This window comes from Pogonomyrmex barbatus, unplaced genomic scaffold (assembly GCF_055798465.1).
Source record: "Pogonomyrmex barbatus isolate J1 unplaced genomic scaffold, ASM5579846v1 scaffold6, whole genome shotgun sequence".
Taxonomy (NCBI): Eukaryota; Metazoa; Arthropoda; class Insecta; order Hymenoptera; family Formicidae; genus Pogonomyrmex; species Pogonomyrmex barbatus.
The window spans coordinates 8,270,864-8,295,982 of NW_028297160.1; the positions used below are offsets into that span (position 1 = coordinate 8,270,864).

The following is a 25,119-nucleotide window of genomic DNA, read 5'->3' on the forward strand; positions in this document are numbered from 1 at the left end:
AATTTTATTGTTTTTTTATAAAGTATTTCTAGAAGTTATGTAAAATTAATAATTACTACATTTTGATCATACATTACATATAAAGATTTTTATTTTTTAATTTTTAGCAATATTATTAATAATATAGATTTAAAGAAGTAAATTGAAAAGGAGCGACACTATAAGTTATTTACAATTTTTTTGATAAGATAATTTTCTAATTATAAATTCATCGAAATTGGTTTTTTTGACATTTTGTTTTAGAGTTGATTTACATAAGAAGCAATTTATTCACGTGTATATTTCAGATAACTTCATATCTTAGAATTCTGTTTAATGGCGAAATTATTGTTATTCAGATTTAACTCCTAAATTTACACAAGGTTTGTGGTCTAATGGTCTTCTACATTCATTAAATATCCAAGTTGTCACAGAAATATGTATGAACCTAAGGAGGTTATCGCGCAATGCAATTTTTCTTCATTAATTTTATCCGGTTTACGTATGCATGAGCAAACCAGTGTAATGCACGAACTAATGCAAGCTAATTAAATAAATATTAAAATGTGCTTTATTAAATATGTTTAATTGATAGATTTTAATAAAAATTTATTTTGTTTAAAAAAAAAACAGAATAATCTGATTTAGAAGAAGTAATGATTATATAAAAGTCATAAAGAATTCAACTGATATTTTTTTAATATGGTCAATCTATAATATATTTAACTTTTTTTAGAAAAAGTAATTAAGTCGTGTAAAAAAAGTGTAAGAGAGAAAATATATCTTTTATGAAATTGAAATATGAAACGAGAACGAAGATAAAACTAATGAGATGCACGAAGCATTCAGTTTTTATCATAAGTTTGAATAACTTCTCTTTTACGTTTTATAAAAACTTTATTTTGTGCTGTATCATAAAATGAGTATAACAAAGGAATAATTTTTCAAACGCCTTTCGGACTGCATGTACAGTTTGATCCGAAAACATATCGAGAAAAATATGTAATATAAAAATAAGAAATTTAAGCATGTTCTCTGAACTTATCAGATGACGTTGATTTCTTTTCGTGCTTTGTAAAATCGTACTTGTAGAATCTCATATATTTATGTAGCAGTTCAAAGTCCTTACGCGTATAGTGTAAAAGTCTAGTTTGTGTGCGAGAATTTCGGAAAAGTTGCCCTCGAAACTTTTGCGCATTCTTGAAACCGAGTCTTAAAACTTTTCCGAAAGCTACTTCGCGCCGCGGCATATTTCCTCGTTCGATTTAAGCCGAAGGATTTTACTATCCTCGCACTTCGGATTTTACGATCGGTGTTCCCATATCGCAATCGCGTCGGATAAACTTATCTGCTCTTCCAACGTTTTCCCTCCCCTCTCACACCCTTCAATGGTGATTTAGTAGACCAATAATATCGGTGTCGCAATAATTTTCTCCGCGTGACAAATATATACTAAAATGTATCCGTAGCAATTTGTATCAATAACCGTATTTCATTATACCGTATCACGGTGCTACCGGTCTTGGTGTGATTTCGATTTCATATTGGCGCGGCAACGCTTGCATCTCGCCCTCAAACTGACACGAATGTATACCAATCTTCCGAAAGAAAGGGGATTGTGCGCAAACGCATATAGAGCGCATATAGAGAAAAATAGCACTTTATAAGCAAGGAGATTCTGATGAATTTTTAACATCACGTAGGATAAACTACGAGAGAAAAAGACAAGAGTACGAAGATGCATAGAGCCGACTAAAGTGTAAAATGAATTCAACATAAAAGCAACAAAATAAAAGATGGAGAAAGAGGTTTAATAAATTTTTGCACATAAATTTAAGTCGTATTTTACGCTCTAGGGAAAGACGGTTATCGAAAATTTATATATTTTTACATGCATACTTTTTTCACTAGAGCTTTTTCATAAATTTTGCTTTAGTGGAGGAAAAAAAAAGGTAATTTATTTATTTCGTATTTTCAATTAAAGACGCGACGCATCTGCTGTGTTTGAAAATCCAGGCTTCGATCAAGTTCTACTTTCCCTCGTCACTGTAAAATTACGGCAACGTCTCCGGAATATGTAATCGCGTTCTTCCGTTCAATATTCATCGAAGCGTCGTCGTCGTCGTCGTCGTCGTCGTCGGGTCAAAGTAATCACTCATAGCTTTGCGCGGGCATAACGATTCTATACTGAAGGCCGATTAGTGCATTTGTCATGCAGCCGGGGTATCTGGGGTCGCGCATACTCCCATTAGTGACGTATGGGCCTCAAGCCAGACAATGCTTCCATGCGAAGACGGCGATCTGAATTCTACTAAGTGAGCCCTAGCTGATCAATGGGAAAGCTATATTTCGAGGAAACGGTTCGTCATCCTATGAAATTCTGCGTGTGACACGGGACACTTCCACTTCGAAGAGGATTAATGTATAGCTCGTACGAGTGATGTGCTATCGCAGTCGCAACAAGCTGTATTTCATAAAGTACGATTGCACAGATTTGTCTTGCTACGCGAGATTTATAATAAAAATCTCGTTAATTAAATATGAATTCAATATTGCATGGTTTTTCTCCAATGTCCGTTTTACAAGTTGCACAAACGCTAATTGATGTTAATATAACATTCCAGTTCCAAAATTTTCAATACTTATTTGAAAAATCTTGTTGTGCTTAATTAAATTAAGGAATTAGTATTTAATTGAACAATATTCAATAATAAATATGGATTTATTTATGAAACTACTATTTAATATTTAATTAACGAAAAGAACATGTTATTATATGAATTGAGATTGAATGTAATGGAGAAAATAAAAATGTGTTTTTATTAGATATGTGGACATAAGCAAAAAATATAATTCCACGAAGAAATCAGGTCACAAACAGTATTTTATAAACAAAAATGTACAAATGTCGTGTTGATTTTAAAATTATTTACTTTTTATTTGAAATTACACTTATTATTGTGATAACGTTGCCAAAAAAAAATCGAAAAAAAGAGGTTTCAACATACAAGTTGCGTATGAATACTTACAATTTTAAAAATAGGTTAATTCAGCATCGTACGTCAATGAATAAATTGCAAAATAATGCATTATAAAGAAAAATAATATTATACATTCATGCAACGTATAACGCTGAAACAAAAAAAAAAAAACGTTTATTATCCGCGTATACATTGGCACTGCGCTCGGTATTCTCCACACTCTCTGGGACGCGCGTATTGAGCGTGCCGAATGAATCTTGCGTGCGAGAGTTGGTTTTACTGGGATTTATTCGCGTATGCCTCGTTAGAGGTGTACAAACACGTACTTCCGCGGCATTCATTGAAATAACAGATACTTGGTGCCGTCCGGATAAATGTCGGAAACCGAGTTTACGCGCCTCCCTACCTGCTATTCATTTTAAACGAGCGCGAGATGATGATTCGCGTGTTGACTGTCGCACAAAGCGCGATTAGTGTTCTGCAAAGCTGACTTTAATCGAGTGTCGCGGAAAACTGTCTGATATGATCATATAGCAGGATATAATAGAGCATATCCAATAGAGAGACGTTGCCATAAGAAACTAGGGTGGAAAAATGTTCCAGCTCGGATGTGAAGCGAACCGGGTTAGTACGGGCGTGTTTTTTGTTCAAGAGATTTACCCTAGGTCATGTCTGATCGATTTACTCTTTAAAGTATTCTTACGCCAACAGGTTGCACATGCTTCTATAATTAAAAATACTTCAGCCACTGAGTCTAAGATGACAAATACTTCACTTAGTTGGGTAAAAAATAAAGTTTTTTACCCAATCTCAATTAAATTTTCTCAACTTGCTGTAAATATGAAAGAAATAATTTTAGTCGTAAATTCTCTTATATATATATATATATATATATGTATATATATATGCGCGCGCGCGCGCGCGCGCGCGCGTGTGTGTGTGTGTGTGTGTGTGTGTTCGCAATTTTTTCATAAGACTCGAACGTTCAATACTTACGCTGTCATTTGCAAAAGAAACTGGCATAACTTACATAATTGCCTGTTGACGGCGATGTCATTACGAGCATTGTTTTATGCGAGCGATGCAGGAATGCAAGTGAGACAACATCTCACTGTTCAGTCAACAACACTTTAACATCCGCGCGCGCGTAATCATACAGAGTGGTAGACAAGCACATCCGACAACGGATAGATACGCCTGGATGAAAACGGCGCATCGTTGCACGTGCTGCTTGATGTTGATTTTGCTCGTACATCGCGAATAGGTGTGTTTGTCCGGCCGCAAGCACGCATGCACGTTACGTACGTGCAACGTCCTCGCGCAACATTTGCCCCCGAGTGAGTTTTACATTCGCGGTATAAAGCGAGAAAGCAAACAAAGTGGACGGTATAATTTTGCGCTAATACAACGATACGCTGATTGCAGTTACAGAATACGACTGGACTGACTTTACGGCCACGATAAACACCCTCCCGTACCCCATATCCCATATCCCGGATTTCCATATCGAACCCTATTGCGTATGACCGCGATTTTTTATATTCCCGCCTGACTGAGACTGCGATCGTAAATATGAGCTTTTACTATATATCAATCTTGTTCTCTCAATCCCTCGAACTCTATCCGCCATTTAATTTTGAAGTTCGACAGCTTCAAAATTATTTAAAATTATTGACTTGAAAAATGGAATTTAAGATAGTTGATCTAAAATAGAACATGACATTATATATGTTTATGCTTAATTCACAGTGTATTAATAAGTAAAATATCTCAAATATATGAACATCTTAAAAAAATTGAACATGTAAAAAAAATTAAGACATTTTGATGTTCTTCTTTGTCTTCAATATATATATATATATATATATATATATATATATATATATATATATATAAAAATTGAATGAAATATGAATGAAGCTAAAAGTGATTACGGATGTTTAAACAAATAAATGTCACTTTGTTTGTTCTTTTTTAAAAATAAATACAGATTATTTCTTGTTCATAAAACAAATCGGGTATAAAAAAGCGATTCTAACGGTGCATTATTAGGGTTTATATGGTTAATCGAACATGAATTATCTGTATATAAATTTATCCCTTCAGATAGGGGAAAGGAATTATTTTTATCACACAAACGAAGAGCTGATTTCATTGTGTTGTGTATCTATAATTAGATACACAACGCAATGAAATCAGCTCTTCGTTTGTGTGATAAAAATAATAAATGTAATCGTTGAATGTTCAACATAAAATTACTTCTTTTATATTTTTATTTAAAACTTTTAGTTGTCTTACAGATGTCTATTTTTTATAATAAATATATCAATGTAATAAATATATCAATGTTTTTGAACGAGTAACATTCTTCAACTGAAAAGCACAAGGAAGACGAAAAGAAAAAAGAAAGAAAAAAAAATATTACAGATATAGACACGAAATATTTGTTCTTTTATTTCCATTAGAAAAAGAACACAAATTCGATCGTCGTTTCTTCAAACAATTGATATTATGCCATTTGATGTTTCTGTAGAAATAATATAATGTATAAATCAACTTTCAACAATAAAATAGAAATAGCAGATTTCACAAAGAAGCAACTAAATCGGACAGTAACTATTAAAATTAAGTACCCTTCTGAATAATATGGTTTGTGATGCTACAATCGTCAAGTCGCAATATGTCACGTTTCTTCCGCGTGTCGTTTCGCTGCGGGCGGTCGTCATGATCATCTTAACGACTCAGTGATGACCGTTCGTATTCAAATAAGGGTAAGATACGCATGGATTCTCCGACAGTATGAATTTACGTTCGCATCATTGACGAACAGCCCGTCGCGAATTCCCCGCATATTCTCCGTAGAACTTTTCACGTTAATTTTTCATCGTAATTTTTCGTCTACCGCGCGATACGCTTTCGCGCATAAACGAAACGCACGGCGTTAACTGCAGTTGGGATACGCGGTCGACTTTTACGATCGCGAGAAACACGCCACCCTCTTGCTCCTGCGCTCTTGATTCTTTTATTCGGTCCGCCCAACGTCGGGTTCTGCAGCCGTTTATTGCCGCGTTTTAACGTCACATAGGTGACGCGCTCGGTTCCAGGATGTCTGGAACGCTGGCGCTCGAGAACAGAAGGATTTAGTCTCCCGCTCGCTCCTTTGTCCCTTCGCGCGGCGGTTCTGAAGCTGCCACCACCGGCCGTGTCTGGAATGGCACTGAGAACCTGTCTCGCGACTTGCGGTGGCAACGCGAACGCCGTAATACGCGGCTGGTTACGGTTTCTGAGTCGCGGTTACGGCATCATACACGGAATATTCTACAAAAAATGCATACTCCGAAGGATCGCATACATTTCTTCGTATACACGGCTGCGCGAGTTTGCCGTGCACACGCCATGTGTATGTACGCGTATTTACCGTCCACGTCGACTGCAATTCGTATCATTGTCCTGTCGTGATCCCGAGTGCGTTATATTCACACGGCTCGTTTATGAAGGAGAGTGTCAGCGCGACCGAAAAAGTGATCGACGATGATTTCGCGCGAGTTAAACAGAGTGGAAAGTGGATATTGTTTAGGATGAGAGACGAGCGCGCGGAATTGCCGCTCGCCATCGATGTAATCGGTCACACCTTTTAATATTTTTAGCGGAACAGAATCCACATGTATTGAATACAAAGGGAATTAATTAACAAGTATATTAATAAGTTTATTATTGAGCTAATCTTTCCTGCTAATCTGATTTGCTTCTTTATTTTATTGTTATAATTAATCTTATATTTGATAATAATTTCTTTTATATAAATGCAATTTTAATCAACAAATAAAATTGTTAAAGAATTATTAGTAACTTTGATTTAACTTTAAGTCAAAATTCAATTCTTAACTAGTCCGATCCTAATCTAAAAGAGTCTTATTTTAACTTAGTTATTAGTGGCTTAATCCAAATTGTAAGATGAAATTCTATTTTTACAAGTGAACAACTTGAGATAGCTTTTGATACAATATTATTTTTTCAGTGTTTTTAATTTAAACTTAGGATTATTGTTAAATTAAATTTTCTTAATTTTTAGAGCAGTTTTCCTTTTTTATTTATACATTCACTTTTTTAAAGTTATTTTAAAGAAAAACATGACATTTAAATACTCAATAGACATGTTCGAAAATATCAAATTTAAAGTTCGATTGTTTATAAGGAGAGCGGCGAATATACTTCTTGGCTTTCTTGATACTTCTGATACTTTTCTTCTGATACTTTCGTATCACTGTTCCTATCAATCATGTAACTTGTAAATGAAGATCGATAAGATTGCGTAATCCATACGGAACAAAAGAAGTTTATTTCTGAAATACTGATAAAGTCCTCGAACTTTGATATTGCCGAAAGTTCTTCTCGATATAAACCAATAACGTACTACTTGGCAAAAGCTATATCGGCTTTTTTGCCATTGGCACAGCTACATAGAATTTCAGCTGAATTAAATAAGCTAGAACACAAAAATTGTGTTAAATTATGTGACCTGAAATTTAGTTTTATGTATCGTGTTATGAATTCCGCGCATGAATGCCAAATTAAGATTGCCATAGCACAACTCTGAAAATCCTGCCAAATCTTGGAAATCTTATTAAAATATACATCGAAGGAAAAAGAAATAATAGATTAAAATCAAGTTTAGAAAGACATTATTATTTAAATAAATGTGTACATATATAATATTTTTATATAATTAAAGCGTTTTTGTTCTAACTTCAAAATTATTCTCCGCGCATCGGAATAAATAAATAATGTACTAGTTTTTAGAATTTTAAGAAGAAGATATTTTTCATTTTGAAGTAACAACATTCAAGTGTTTTCACTTTTGCGAATTAAGCAGCGAATGCAAATTTTTCTGTTCAAAGAGATGTTCTCCCTTCGAATAAAATGAAATTCCACCGCATAATTTTTTGCTCATTTTCCTGATTTATATATCTTCAATCAACTTCATTGCTAGTCGATTTTCCTCAAAGCTGATACATAAATGAAGCTCGCTCATTACTCACAAATCTTTCACACATCGTCCATCGATTTTTATCTTTTTCAACCTTACATTTATTATAATTAAAATAATAAGGAAAAATTTAGGAAGTATAAATATAATCCAGAACGTATCAAATATTTATGTTGAAAATGTATCGTTTATTTACATAAAAGTTATTCGCATATTTAAAAAAATTTATATTTTTATAAGAATTATTATGTGGATTATTAAAACCACATTTATTTCTACAAACATTTTATAATAATTAAAATAAAGAAATATATTTTGTAATTCTATAACATTTTATACATATACACGCGCTTTTCTTTCTGCTTTGCAATTTATTGCAATATATATCTATATCTATATCTGCAAATATTATTTTATAAAAGTAGCAAATCGCATGCGGATAACGGCAGCAAAATCAACGTGGTTTGGAGCTGATATAGCAGAAAGATCTCCGTCATACGCGACCGGAGGTTTCATCACATTCGACTCGGTGGTGAATGAATGGTAGCGCTCGAGGTGATTCCGTGCATTCCCTCTATTTACTGCAGGTATACGCTTTCGTACGACGATGCGGGTGCACACGATACAAGCTGGGAACGTGTATATAAACGCGATAAATCGCCGACACGCGTTCGTCGGCGTGTGTGAAACTCCCGCTCGGATCGTTCGTCGAGTAGATCCGTCACGAATGCAGACGCCCACAGCGATGCATGAAGTGCATCGCGGTGCCGGTTGCACTCGTATTTTACGAAGTTCGCCGGTGCTTCGTCTACGTCATTTTTTCCTCGGGGCTTGCGCGCCGGAAGGGTGGAAATCGTCTCTCTCTGCGGAATGAGTTCCTGATACGGCCGAGCGCTCGGTAGATTTAGATGATCCGCGGGATCTACAGCGGGAAAGCGAAAGAGAGGAATTGCAATTTATTGACTCCTACGTATCGGAGTATCGCCGCATAGCGTAGCCATTAAGAGTTTACTTCCTATAGAATAATGAAATAATGCAAATAATGAAATTGGAATGCAACATCTCGTCCGCGTGCTAAATCACTTCGTTAATGGACATCGTATGAACAAGTGATCAGCGAATTAAATGTGAATGTATGTAACTTTCTTTAACATACATTTTTTAGTGAATTGGCATTAAGCTTTCAATCGAAAGAATGTAATCATGCGTATAGAGTATTTCATTTACGTTATTAATACCGACATTTTTATATCCAAAGAATGATTTATGATCGAATTCATAACTTTGAAAATTTTATCACATTATTAAATAATATATGTTGAAATATTTTATTACAATCAAAACGTAAATAGCAAATGAACTTTTTTCCAATATTAATTTTAATTTTAATTTCAATTTAGCTGGTATTAGTAAGTAGTATTAATTAAATATTGCTCTCTCTCTCTCTCTCTCTCTCTCTCTCTCTCTCTCTCTCTCAAATAAGAGATATAATGTTACTAGTTATTTAAATAAATAATTATTTTGAATTATTATATCCTAATATATATTATATCCTAATATATTAACGAATTCTAATTCTAAAATTCAATATTTGAGAAGCAAGTACTCGTGTTACAATGTTTAGCATTGAGTGGTAATATCGTTGCTTTACGGGAAGCAACGGAATTAGTCGTCAAATCCATTGCAAAGCATCCTGAAAGCAATCGTTTGGCCCCCTTTCTAACACGTACCGACACGCAAAACCACGATCTCCTAACATGAATTCACGCTCGAAGTCGCGTCACTCGACTTCTGTCGCTTTAACCCAGATCGGACCGACGGCGACGTTCCTGAACCGAGAGGCAAGATCGCTACTTATCTACGATCTAGCCATTCTGTGGATCAGCTCGCGCGAATCCGAGAGTCGATGGTATGGCGGCTGTGCGCCGGTGGTTGGCGGGGATATACAATGCTTTGGTATCTCTCCCATCCTCGCCAGTGAGGGGATCCATCTAGCCACCAGCCACGGGTTTCTTCCTCCATCCTCTTAACGGCGACCATCAATGTGCCTTAGTCGCTTACGGAGCCCACCCCGGGCTCATCGTTATCTTAGCCGCGATAAGCCCCGCAGGAGAACAGATGACGGCGAGTATTTTTTCGCTCGGGCAAATCTATTTTAAATTCTCTTTCTATCCCCGTTCCGCGCCCTCGTAAACGACGCGAAGGCATTTCTCGCCAGCTTCTCGTAGCATTTATTAATTTCCGATAAATCAGCATCCGCTTTCGTTTACCACCCGGCACACCTCTTATTACACTCCCGCAGCGACAGCACGCAGCGATCGAATTGCGGTATCAGAGTCTCATTTCGCGATGAGACGACGCTATCGTTGTTTCACTTCCCCCCCCCCCCCTCGCGGCGATATCGCATGGGAAAACGAGAGAATACGACGCGATGTGCGACAGTGTTTCCGCTTGATGCGGAACATTACGACGAAATCGATCTATCTCGGATGGATTGTATCAGGATAAAAAGCTACGGATGAACAAATTCATGATTATGTTATCTTGCTGATAAGGAAACTAGAAATACATTTAAAAATGTAAAATATATATGCGCGTGTACATTAAATATACATAAAATATATAAAAGAGGAATATCGATACACGAAAGAATAATAATATTATTTATTTGAAAAACGTAATTTTACAGTTAAATATTATAAATAAATGATGTGAGAAATTAAATAATATATGTAATTAAATATATATGTAAATATATTCATTAATGGTATACATTATATGTATACTAAAATAATATTCTTACATTTTATATTGTACAAATATTAAATATATAATTACAGTTTTAACAAAGCTAATTATAAAGAATAAATAATTAAATGGATTATTTTTTTAGTTTGTTGTTTGTTTTTTTTTTCACTATTTGTCTCTGTCTTTTGTAATTAAAATAATAAAATCTTTGCTGTAAGTTAACATCAATTAAATACAATTCTCATTCACAGAAAATAAAGAAAATCGTTATTCTGTATGTTTCAGAATTTCCATGGAATAGCTACTCATGATGATTGGTATGAAGTTTTTTCGCGTCATTTTGGCGCTCTTAGGAGGCACGCATGTCCTGTGTGCGCAACCATCGGCATCTCCAACTGTGAAAACCGGTGAGTATTCTTTTTCACAATAGAGTTGATTATTGCCATATTCATTTGTCCATTGATATCTCTTGTTGTTTGAATGCGCTATTAGGAGTTTTTTTTTCCGTTTAATGAACACATTTGTGTCTATATTAGCAGTGATTTTTTAATGAGACATCATGCAAAATATCATACAGAGTATCATTAAATGCTGGAAATAATGCTGTTATAAAATTATAACCGCTAGAAATACATGCTGCAGTATCGGAAATTAAATCTTTTTTGTCGAGTTGTAACAGCGAACATATCTGTTCGCTATTTTACATAATTATTAATGGATCCAATTCGTAATGTTACATGACCCATCCTTTATCAATTAAAGTTTGTACATTCAATGTTGGTGAAATTAGTAAACAATTTATGACTGCAATATAGATCGTGATATGTTCAAGGCTTTCCGTACGACACTGCCATTATGTGACATGAATAATAATTGAATAATAATGGAACAGCAATCTTTATTTTAGTATACATATTAAAAAAATATCTTATTATTATAAAATCATTAAAATAAATTTTTATTATTTTTAATACATCTATAAAACATTTATAAACGTTCTTCATTAAGAAAAACAATAAGAATACATAAATGTAGGAATTTATACAGTCGTATCTCAATATGCATTATAATTGCAATAACTTACGAGAGATCAGTTCTATTTTTATGAAGACATAAAGATATCTTCATCAACTTCAGTCCATTTCCAATAATCATTGTAGAATGGAATTACCATGTAAATGAAAGTGTTGCATAATGGCACTGTATGTAATTAACGACTATCGTAGCTTTTCGTAACGGTGAAGCCGAGAAATGGTGGCAATAAAATATTCGCGAAGGTAATGAATAGAACCAAATAGCGAATGAGTCCATCCAAGAGAGTGACGAATAATGCGTATGCATTGTTCCGAAAAATAGGATGTTCGTTTTATTTTTCTCCGATCATTTTTCTCATTGACGCGTTAGAATACTCTTCCAATTGACATAACACAAGAAAGTAAATTGCAATATCTGAGAAAAATAGAAATAATTAAAATATTTTACAGCATCAACAATCAATCAGATTTTGCCCATTTTAATTTTATATCTCTGTATTAATTAGATACGCTAATTAAGCATAATTAAATGTAGTTAATGAAGAAATTAGAATATATTAAATATCTATTGAGGCTTTATAACAGAGAAATATTTTGTTTTAATTTATATCACGAAATTGTTTCATAGATTAAATCTATCATTATACTATTTTAATTAATAATAATGAGGAAGCAGCTTTCCTCTCATTTCAACCTAGATAGCCTTCCCAATTATTCTGAATTCATTGCTTTAATTATTCAGTTTAATTTACGCAAAATACTATTCGTAATTGTATGCAATTAATCGGCATTTCAAAATGTGAGATGATATAAATGATATAACTTTTTGTTAAATTTTATATGGTCATAAAACTGAGCTAAGAGCAATCAATTTACAGATAACTCTCACGAAATTTAATTTGACCGTCGAATCCACGATACGATGTTCTCGCATTTTTCCAGATAGCTTCGGGAGCGAATAGGTGTGCTTTTAAGCGTAATTTTCATTCATTACTTATGAAACCATTAATTCCGCATCGAAAACCCGACGCGTTTTCATTCGTGTGTGTTTCGTTTGAAACCGCGTTTTTATCTCGAGGATTTTACATGGCTATCTCATACAACGCTGTTCAATGCAGCTTTAATCACATATGTGTTCTGGCCGATAAGCAGAGTATTTATGTTCCTTGATTTCCATCGCGCACACTTCAATTTGCGCTCGCAAACTGTGCGTAATTTGATTGATTCATCACTGCGAATCCGCGCACTTTATTTTCGCGAATAACGCATTCATATTGGTACCAATACGAGTGACTTCGCCGCCACCTTCCTTTTTTATACCGAGAGTTTAATGAAACGATCGATTCTCATTTGCCGTTTCCCAACAGTGCTATTTTCGAGAAAAACCCGGTCTAGATTTCGCCTCAATTGTTTGCCGTAGTGTTTCGTAACTGATAGACGAACACCTAACATTATTATTCCGCTAATATCGCGGCATTCTCGAATTTATGCCGATGTCGATTACTCCGGACATTGTTGCTAATATGTTTCGTAAGTTTGAAGACCAAACACGTAATATGTTACACAAACTCTTGCGATTGAAAATTAAGATTACATTTATAAATCAAATTATAGAGCTGTAAACTCTAAATTTCTTATTAAATTATTTTCATAATATCAGAAATAAATTTTTCTTTCATAGTTAGATTTAATAACAAATCAAATATTAAAGTTTTTTATGTTTAATTTCGAACAATTAAAAATCACATGTATTAATATTCAAACATCTATCTAGTTGTAAAAGATCAAAACTGATAATATCGAAAATCGTCACAGCATCGTATTGATTCGTTCTGACATATGTCATAACTTTCGTGAAAATCATTAATTCTTATCAGGGGAGACCCAAAGAAAAGCTTTGATTTTACGTGTTTAATGGCGTCCTGCTACCGTAAGTTTGTCACAATGCATAAATTTCGCGTCATTATGAGGCTGTTCGCGATAATTGCATCGCGTCATGGCCAACGACTTAAAAGATCTTCTCGGGTAATTAATTATTGCCGGTGAAGGGTGAGGAAGGTGATAAACACAGCACACTTGCAGTTTGCTAACCAAGAGGCGCACGAACAGGATTCTGATATTGCTTCGAAAATTGAAGGAAGCCGTGACAAGATCCCATAGATATACGCGCCATGTTGTTGAATTGGCAAAGGCATAGTAGCGCTGTTATAACCCAGAATGGTACTGCCGATGTTCCGTTTTGCAATATAGAAGTTTTTTTTTTCGATCCAGTAACATTCGGTTATATCTATATACTTTCCTTGCTAGGCTATTAATTAAAACAGCGAGTCGCTGCTGTCGATTGATGTAGTCAATCGCTGATATCGAATTTTTTTATGGCTTCTGTTATTGCTGACGCAAACGATATTCTTTCCCAATATTTTTTATTCCGCTAAATATCGGTATCGATACGTATTTATTTGCTGAGTTTACGACAAACATAGATGAATATTTCGAGATGTTGCCAATTTTAAAAAGTTGATAGTTTCTATTTAAATAAGATGATTTACATGTTTCATAATTCTTTTAAAAATAGATTTTCGTGCTTAATGCAAGATAACGGATAACTTTGTTAATTGTTGTTAATCATATATTATAATTAACGGCGCTTTTACTATTTTATTAAATTGATTATTAAATTAAATTATTAATTAAATTATTAATTAATTTTTATCAAATTAAGTTATTTATTTTTTTAATATTTCAATTATATTATTGTGACATTATTGTGCTGTATAATGGCTGTAAAGAAAAAAGAGAGGGATTTTATTTCTAAATTTCTTTTATTGCAAAACGATATTGTGGTGTATTTCAATTTTTTATGATGAATGAGCATGTGCATAAGAAATCCCGATAAATGTAATCGTTGTTTACGTTCATACAGTCGATATATCAAACGACCGATGACTGCAGGTCGGTATATTACGCGGGTGTCTTTTTTTCGTGTCAACCGTGTCCGCTCACTCTTACTCTTCTCGAGATTATACGTGATGGCGTGTATAATGCAGGTCGTACCAGCCTGACCTCGATATCTACAGCGGTGAGGTGCACGTACAACCCTCCGGCCGACACCTCCACCAATCTCGAGACACGATAAAAACTAAGATTACTATGCAATGCAATCAGCGGCGTACTCGGTGTTCTTTCAGATTAAAAACACAGTCGGGAATTACCGGTCGAAACTATTATTTTGCTAAGAGCAGGTTCCGCGACCGAGATTATGTCTCGGTTGTCGGATGCAAAACGTGCAGCGATGTTTGAAGATCGAGTGAGAAAAATCCGTGGCTCGAGTTTCTGTCGTATGCACTTCAGCTGTACCCTTACGCTCTCGAACGCATATGCATGTCACGTATTCTTTTGAGTATCAAAAATTCGACATATGTCAGAAACGAGAGTTTCTTCTGTTTTTCGTGTCTGCGTCAGGGCAAAAGATTTTACGTAAAATTGATAGAATAAAATCAGATAAATTCTCTCATTGAATTCGGCGTAACGTTAAATAAAATCACGAACAGTAAATTATGAATAAGTTTGTAAACAGATAATCAAATAAAAATCAAATTTTTTATTTTTTATTTTTTAATTTTGAATCTTATGTCGTACAAAATATTGATTTTGTCTCGGGTATTTGCGGTTTGAATAGGAAAACTGCAAATGATTCAAAGCAAGTCTAGTAACTTGCGTAGCGTGTTTGTTCAAGAATAAAGGGATATGGAAATACATTTAGTACAAACAAGTAATGTTTGTAAAAACTAAATTTAAAAGTTTATTAGAAAGTATAATTTGAAATTAGAATGGACAAAGTTTGAATTTTGTCCTCTCTCTCAAAACTTAAATTTTTAGAATTGCTATTTTTGCTATTTTCAATTGTTTAAAAAGCATTTATCTCAATGCTAATATAATGAGATTAGATTTAAATTTATACTTATAAAAAAATATTTGAGCTAAAATGTATCACAAAGTATTTTAATAGATAAATAATATATTTGTTATGAAATTTTATTTTACAAAAATTTAGTTTTGCTAAATGTGTATAATTGCATAATAATCTTTATTAAAAGTATTTCATATAAAGATCAAAGTTACGTTTTAAATTCTTTAAAAATACTTTTAGTTTAAATGTTATTAGATTAGTTTAGTATTAGAGCACTTTAGTACATTTGAGCAAACACAAATTTTGAAAATGAATTAAAATACAAGAGATCATTTAAATTCATTGAGTGCCACATTCGAAGCTGATATCAAAATCTAAAACATGGCGAACAGATGCAAAAACCAAAATATATGTACATTAGTGTGTAAATGTGCTGCTCGTAATATCATATGGTTTAAAACAATAGGGTTATCATAATGCGAAAATACATAATAATTTGGTGGAATAATTCTGGACTTTATTCGCGTTGCTTTGGACCCTGATATAAATTTTCAGATAAAAACATGCATGCATAAGCATACATATGAAAACTGAACAGCGCGAATATATAAAGCAAATATTAAAACGTGCTAAAACCTTGGTAGCTTAATATAAATTTTAGTATGGCTAATAATAAACTTACTAATCCTAAAACGTGTGATTTGTATAAGATAATTTATGTTTTTCATATTACATAATGCCGAAATATTAATTATTAAAAAAATAAATGAAGTTATTGATGTTATATTTTACTAAAATTTAATCAAAAATTATAATCAAAGTATCTTTCTTCCATTAGTATGAATAAATTATATATCGCATTTATTTTGTGTTTTAAATAGCCATTCGAAGTTTTGTTAATGATATTTTCAATATAATTGCAATGAGCAACGGTGTCCTGTCGCAAATTTTATATAGTGGCCTATGAATTCCAAAATTAATGGTTATTTTATTCATACCATCTCGCTTAGAGATTCCTTTAGTTCCGTGGCGCATTTTATATTCCAATTGTCTAGGACAGACGTTCGCCATTAATCATCACGCTGTGCGAACTATCGGGACTTCGATTTAAACGACGATAGAGGCACGGTCGCATTTCCTATCCGTCTATCACTACGCTGCTTCGAAATCGAGGAAGCTGAGCCGATTTAACGAGGGATCGCTCTTACGAAACATGTTAGATGTAATCTGTAACAGTATTATAGCAATTTAGTTGGCAAAACGGACTTAGCAAGCTTTGAATCTCGTTTCTTATTTTATATTTCATACTTTACGTTTATTAACAGCTCTTAGCATGCGATTTATTCGCATAAAACTATAATCGTTTTATCATTTTATTCAAACATTAAAGAAGGATTATGAGAATTGCTCGAGTTAATATTTTCTTAATTATTTTTTTCAGACAACAATTTATAAATTTTCCAAATATAAATGATTTTCCGAATATAAACGATATATAAATAAGTCACAGATACAAGTCAAGACAAAAGACGATCCATTGCAACAATCTGAATTGGGCCTCTATATAGAACAATTAAGCAAGAAGGTTTGATGGTTTAGAATGTGAGAAAAGGCAGAATCATCTTAATGACCAAATCAAGAGGTTGGGCAGACAGGCTACAGGCTAATGCATAAACAATGCGCCGTTTATCCGCATGCAACCCCAATGAATAATAAACTACCCTACAGACACGCGGATAGATAGACCCGGTCTGCTACGGAGAACAGTGAATGTGGGTGGAGGATTATCGACTAGGAAATATAACCTGGTCCGTCGTTCATGCACGATGGACCAGGCGAGGTGTGAACATTATTGCCCCCGAAATTCTTTAACGTAAGCATTTAAACCAGATTGTCACGATGACATATATATGCGTATAACAGCACAGCAAATGTCTTTGATAATTTTCAATAAAAAAGTTCAAAATATTTTATTTTAACCTATTTACTTTTTTAAAGGTTAAATAAATATTAATATCACATTGAAATGGTTACTTTCGTGATGGTTATATAATTAACGCATATGGCAATGATAATAATTAATAACTACTTGTTTATAATTATTATAATATCACTATAACTTTAGTAAATTTATCAATTAGGCATACCAATTATAAATAATATAACGACACTTGATATTAAGTTAAGTTAGGAATACGAGTTAAATATTTTGTTTATAATGTTAATTGAATTTTGCATATAATAATTGTAAAAAAATTGAGTAGTTGAACGTACTCATGTGAAATCAATGTAGAAGTAAAAAAGTAAAATATTTATGCGTGCATTTTCTTCGTGTATTGGACAAGTTTTACGAGAAATTGATATGTCAAATGAACTTGAGGATAAACTTATTCAGATTCTCTGTTCATTCAAATCTCGGTATCGGTTTATCTTTGTTCGCTTGTATGACAAATGGATCTATGGCCACATCCAATTTATATCTGTCTGGACGTAATACTTTATCCATTGTCACGTTTCCTCGCTAAGAGATCGTCAGTAGTATGCTTTCAGTTATGGTAATGTCACAGATAATACACACTGGAATACCGAGTAACAGCGTTACCGATGCCACAAGCGCGCGCATTAGTTTACTTTATCCTTTTAAATGCATTCGATGCCGCGGATGCATCATTATTTCTATCCACTGTGGTTTCGATCCGGCTCTCTCTGGATGCGCGCTTTAAAAGAAATAATTCAGCATTGAGAATAAGCGCAACGAGGCATTCTCAGAAAAGCCTCTCATTTCCCGCGTCTTACGCGGAAGAAACGCTGTTTGTGAACTTGTATGGAACTTTAATCCCGCGAAATTGCTTCGCATCCATGTCAGCGAGAAGTTTAATATCATAATTGAGCGTGGCAGTAGAAGTGGGCAGTAGTGCTCAATGAAAGAAATCCCATTGGGACCTGCTTTCTCGTAACCTGCGCGCATGTTCAAATTGTTATATACCCTTAAGGAATTGAATCTAACTGGACATTCATTAGGATACGGATAAGATTACGGATTATCCTGTCTTGCCTTGGTAAAGAATAATGGCGAATGCACGGATCCCTCTCGGAGATAATTTATCTCGTGAATAAGAAGAATATACGATAAATGTAAATTTTGCCCACTTGCAACGCTTTTGTTAATCCTCTGAAATATCTTTTACAAACTTGTAATCTCGTGATATTTTTTTAAATCCACATCTCTTCTTAAAGCGATAAATTTCTAATTTGTTATACGTTAATTGTACTAACGTAACGGAAATCGTGAAGAAATCGTTACGGTTTTAGATAAAAATGTTAGTTTTGCAAAATTATCGCATAGCAAATTTAAGCGAAGGCGGATCCTGTTAGTTTCTGCGGAAAGTTTTTTCTGGGCTGTATTTAGCACGCATGAGCACACTCATGTAGCAAACAGGATGTAGGGCCGAAATTATTCGGAGAGTAAGCGAGTTTTCGCGCGACAAAGTGATAATCACTTGTTTCACGTAGCTACCTCTCTCCCACTCTCTCCTCCCATACTTTCTCTCTTGCTTTTTTGTCCTTATCCGGCGATAGTGCTCTCAACCGCAACTGTACTGATGGAATGCGCATTACGTGTGCATCCGATGCACGTACACTGGCTACGCCCGGTTACCACGAAAATGCCAACGGTAAAGTAGCGGACGAGATAGCGAAGTGTAAAGTGAAATTAAGTGTATACGATTTTACTCTATTTCCGTACGATACGCGCTTGTCCCTCGAGATGAGCCGAAATTATTATTAATTTCCACCAACTAATCATTGCGTGAAATAAATTTTATAGTTCTTTCTAAAGGAATTCGTCGAATTTTTGCACACGAATGTAAAGATTTCCTTTGTTCCCGTGTTCTTCTTTGTCATGCAAGTAATTGAAAACACAAGTGATTGAAAAAAAGCAATAAATTATTGCGAAAAATAAAGAGAGTCAAAGATCTCGATGGAATTGGGCCACACAAGAAACGTGCTACGATCAGGAGCAAAGAGAAATAAATGATTTCAAGTGTAAAAGAGAAAGAGAGAGAGAGAGAGAGAGAGAGAGAGAGAGAGAAAGAGAGGAAGAGAAAGACGGCAAATGGAAGGTTTTCCTTTAACACGATAAAATGTGATCCTCGTTTTATCAAGTTAAAGTAATCCACTTATTTTGGACCGGCAACGAGGTTAGATTGGAGGAGAGAGAGTGGACCAGTGTGGAAGTGCGGGGGCACTGAGATTATGCAGGTGCTAAGCCCGCAGCAAGAAATACTGTCTTTTAAATTAATTTCGTAGAACGCTCATCGCATCGTCGTGCGCTTGCGAAGTCGAGTTATTTGCCACCCTCGCGCGCACGTAATGCATACCACCCCGTCTATTACCGCGCGTCCAACCCTGTATCACCCTCTGCCATTGGATCTGTTCCAATCGCGAATTGAACCGTTCGTAACTGTTGAACGTGAAATATGGCGTTTATTTATTTTAGCTTGTTCCGCATCGGCTTCCATTCCCGTTCGTACGAAACTGTCGATCTAACTGCGCTCACGAAATCTTAGTACTTGGCCAGTTTGTCTGGCTATAACAGCGATGATTTTCCCTGATCGTGACTGATTTGATCATGAAGAGAATAGTTGCTTGTAAATAAGCTATAAAGAAAGGATAACACAGAGAAATCTATATTCAATAAAATAAATAATAAATAAACAAATAATAAATAAACAAAAATAAATGTCTTGCCTTATGTTAAATTCATGATACAGATAATATTTAAATTTTATATCGTTCAGTATACTTAACTTTACAAAAAAATCTATTTTTAATTTTTTCGATATTATTATTATTATTATTATTTACTCTAATATGAGTAACTCTTTTTGAGATATTTGAAAAATTAAAATAATATAATATATAATTAAATAGCGTTTTTTATATACACATGGTTTCTTAGGAAAAATTTATTCTTAATGTTTTTATCATTAACAATTTTATATGTTTAAATGTTCAGAATCTTCTCTTTTAACAACATTAAATTGCAGTGTTATATTGCTTGCGACTTCTCTACGGAACAGAAACGTTTATGTACAATCCTAGCACGGGTCAGGCACAACCGGCGAACACGCGCGATCTTCATTACTATGCACTCGCTATTATTTCGTATCAGAGCCATCGTCGGGCCGCGACGTAAAGTTTCAGACATTGTCTGAGTAGTTTATGAATACCGCGACGGCGAGATGATTGCGGGAAAGACGGTAGGATGAGGAGGGCAAAAGGGGTAGTCGGGAGAGACGTTTATCAACCCTCTGTCCCCGACATGCGTATATGCACAGATATACATGCAGTCCGCTTCATATTCTCATGATGCTCTTCTTCTCGCACCCTCTGTGTATGTGTGTATGCGTTTGTAGGTGTACGTGTGTACGTGGTCTCTCTTTCGACCTCACGTTCGAGCGCCGCATTCAACGCAGCCTGGCCTTATAACTCAAACGCGAGTACCTTTGACTGGTACTCGCATACCAGATATTACTTTTACACATGTGATATCGCATCAGTTCCTGGAGACAAAGGCCGCAAATATATGATGGTGAGGATGGAGTAGGTGTGGGTTATAGTCGACGAAGTTCGCGCTTCAATTTCGCTGGGACCGAGCGAGTAATTTTCTGCTTCTTCCTTTCGTGCCCTTTCCTCTTTTTTGTTAATCTCCCGGCTGGCTGGCTCCAGTGGGCTCTCTATTGTGAATAAGGTTAAAATGTGATGAATCGCTATCGGGTTTATCAAGTCTAGGGCCGTGCTGTGCGCGGTTTTGATGTTCAGGCTTTGTTACCCACTCGATTCTTTTCTATTTTGCGTTATTTTGTAAAATGCTTTTAGCATACGAAATTTCTCTCTTCATGTATCAAATTATGTGCCTTTTTTGTAGTAAAATTAATTGAATACAATGAAATTAAGAATCGTTACTTTAATATAAGTAGTAATATAATAGTTTCAAACAAAGCAGTTTTTATTGTCATAAAATTGAATTAAATGTTGTCATTTAGTTAATAAATAAAAGTAATTATTATATTATAATCATAATTATGTAAACAATAATTTTTCTAATTTTAAAAGATTTATATAAATATTATATTATATTATTATGTATATAATATAATTGACAACGCTTATAATTGATAACGCTTTATCAATGATTCACTTAGTTGATATGACGTATTTGTCATGAGATGAATAGGATCTTTATCGCATTCTAGTTTTACAATATTGTGATAATCAGATACCGTAGATTGTGATTCAAGATGTGATATATGGGCGAAAGAGAACGTTTTCCTATCTTGATTTGATATCATGATTCGAGACTTTGAGTAATGATATTGATGTATTAGCTTATTTGAGATAGAAATTGTCTCTTACATTCTACATTGATAAATATGTCCATCACTGTGATGCCGTTATCGATGTTAGAAGGTTGTTCAGAAAGATTGTCTTATAAATGATCATGAATAGCAACTGTCTATATGATGAAAACTGAACATGTAATGTATCACGGTTAATATCGTTAATACAAACTTAATAATTTTGAAGCTTTCTGATGAGCAAATGTAAATTTCAATAAAAGATTTTACAATTCAAGATTCAAAGATATCGGAAATTAATTAATCGAGCAAATTAAGTTATCAGTTTAATGATAAGATGAGATAAGAAATGCTTTATAAAAGGAAAGAACATTTCTATTACATAAATCACGAAATCTATTTTTAGAATGTAAACATTTAAAGCGTCCGAGAATTGAAAAGCTTTTCTGCGACGAATGATGGAATAGGAAAAAAAAACAGATTGGGTCATGAAACGAAACAGACTCTTCGGGATAATCTACCTTACCAAGTTATGAGTGCACGATTCGAGAAGGTTGAAAGGGAAGGAAATTGCGTTAGATTAGGGTAGTACGAAGTTATTTTATTTCGAGCTATTCCTTTCTCTCTTGTCTTATTTCGTTGTTCATAATTCATCGATTCACTTTAATAAATTCTATATTCTAATAAATTCTAAATTTTTTTTATTACAATTATTTTACATATTGTTTTATTAATCGTTATTATAAAAAAATTTTGCTTTTTAGTCAGAGTAGAAAATATAATTTTTTGCAAAATTAAAAAAATATAATTTCCAGTTATGGTATTTAAAACTTTTTAAAAAATTTTATATTGTATTTTTATATTGTTTTATATATACTTTTATGCGTTTGATGCATAGTTACTATATATAGAACAAAAGTCACTTTTATATTTATAATTATTTCAATTATTAGATTTATTTATATATCAAATTAAAATTACGTTTTATTGTTTACTTGTAGTGTGGTTACAACGTACGCTCTTTTTCAGATATATCTATTATTAGTATGTAATGTTTTGTTTTCTGGAAAGATTATTTTAGTTGTTAAATTCTTTTAATTTTATGGTCACGATTGCATCGTTTATGCCATTAGCTATACTATGTATCAGCTATACTATGCCATCAGCTATACTATGTAAATTGCAGATTTGAAAGTAGCTTTTGAGCAAAGCATGACGGCAATGTTTAACAAAAAATATTTCTCGCTGGAATGTAAACCAGTTGCATCGTTTCGCGCCGCTTCGTTTGACGAATGATCCGTAACGAAAAGTCAATACTAAATATTCAGCAAGTTGAACTATATACTATATTGATTCTATCGATTGTTTTTGGGGAAAACGTGAAATGAAAAATAGGTGATTAAAAGTTTATTTGCATATACGATAAAGTACATTTATTTATGTTATATATAATATTATACAATACAGCCTACTATTTATTTGCGTTAACCTACTATTTACTTTTCAAACAATTATTTCAGTTAATCTATTTATTATTTCAGTTAATCTATTTATTATTTGCTGATAATAATTCTTAGGATCTATTTTTAGATATAATTAAAAAAAATGGATGGATATGCATTATATATAATTATTATATTTTTTTATAAAATTAATTTATGCAATTTTAAATGTATTTATTTTCAAAAATTAATTCACTTAATAAGATTAATTAGATATCTAATTTACTTAGAATATTATAAAAAAATAGACGTTTATGCTTTGGAGAAACGGATAATCATAGATTAAAAAAATTCATAAAGCGATATTGATAGCTTTAAACAAGGATGGATCTATTCTCACGAAGCAAGCAAAAGGCAGGCGAACGAAAGGTGTAAGCTCAGATTAATAGGGGTCGATTTCAGTATCGGAGATGGCAAATCGCAGTAATTAATATCGCCATTTGTTCCATGTCACGTGCACGCCATATACAACACACACACACACACACACACACACACACACACACACACACACACACACACACACACAGAGAGAGAGAGAGAGAGAGAGAGAGAGAGAGAGAGAGAGAGAGAGAGAGAGAGAGAGAGAGAGAGAGAGAGAGAGAGAGAGAGGAGAGAGAGAGAGAGAGAGAGAGAGAGAGAGAGAGAGAGAGAGAGAGAGAGAGAGAGAGAGAGAGAGAGAGAGAGAGAGAGAGAGAGAGAGAGAGAGAGAGAGAGAGAGAGAGAGAGAGAGAGAGAGAGAGAGAGAGAGAGAGAGAGAGAGAGAGAGAGAGCGCACATATATAGAGCACGATAGAGCAAACGTAGTGGGCGAACATAGTATGCGAACGTAGACGACATACACACCAGGAAATAGGCATACGTTCGATCCAATTGAAAGGCGAAATACATATTCCAACTTCCTAAAGATATTAATTAGCTTTCGCGGTTCATCGAACCGATCTCTACGAGGTCCCCGGAATCGGCGCATTTCACACGCAGTCACGCAATTTCGATGGATGCGTGTGATTGCTCGCGTGATGGCTCGTTGGGATTTAATTGTTGCGCTCGAGAATTTGTATGGTTCATTGATGCGCGCGCTGCTTGAAATGAGCACAATTCGGCACATTTGAATGACTCTGAAAGGGGAAGTTGATATAACATATGAATGAATTTAGAACATTATTATACGAAATTTTACTTGTAAGTATATTAATCTTCAGTTTAATAATATACATGCAGAGACATTCAAGTGAGATAAAAAAAAAGTAGAAATTATTTTGGATTAATAATGTTTATTTAAAGCACTTCGAAGCTGATCAATAAATACATGCATCGTGATTAACATTTGATTTGCTAAATCGAGCTTTCAATTGAATCTGTTACTACGTTATAATCGTATATAACGTTATAACGTTACTACGTTTATAATCTAATAATCTATTGGTATAGTACTGTTCTTGTGAAATCAAAATCGACATCTATTGATAGGTAGTTTCAATTGTGAGACATTGGGTTTGCAAACGCCAATTGCTTGTTAGTAGCATGTGCGATCAATATGATCAAATTCTATTCTGAAGTTGTAATTTATCTCTTTTATCTTTGATTTTTGATGTTTATCTCATATTATTTCTCTTTTT

At 33.9% G+C, this 25,119-nt stretch overlaps 1 protein-coding gene across 7 annotated transcripts in view; it reads left to right on the top strand.

The window, feature by feature from the left end:
• Positions 1 to 25,119, top strand: part of LOC105424865 (protein amalgam) — a 270,737-nt gene that overhangs the window by 54,016 nt on the left and 191,602 nt on the right. For all 7 annotated transcript variants that reach the window (XR_016140761.1, XR_016140764.1, XR_016140765.1 and 4 more), the window contains exon 2: positions 10,981 to 11,102. Coding sequence is in view for 2 of the 7 variants with exons in the window: in XM_089082921.1 (XP_088939047.1) it covers positions 11,003 to 11,102 (100 nt within the window). In the remaining 5 variants the exon portion in view is untranslated. The remainder of the gene's footprint in view (positions 1 to 10,980; positions 11,103 to 25,119) is intronic.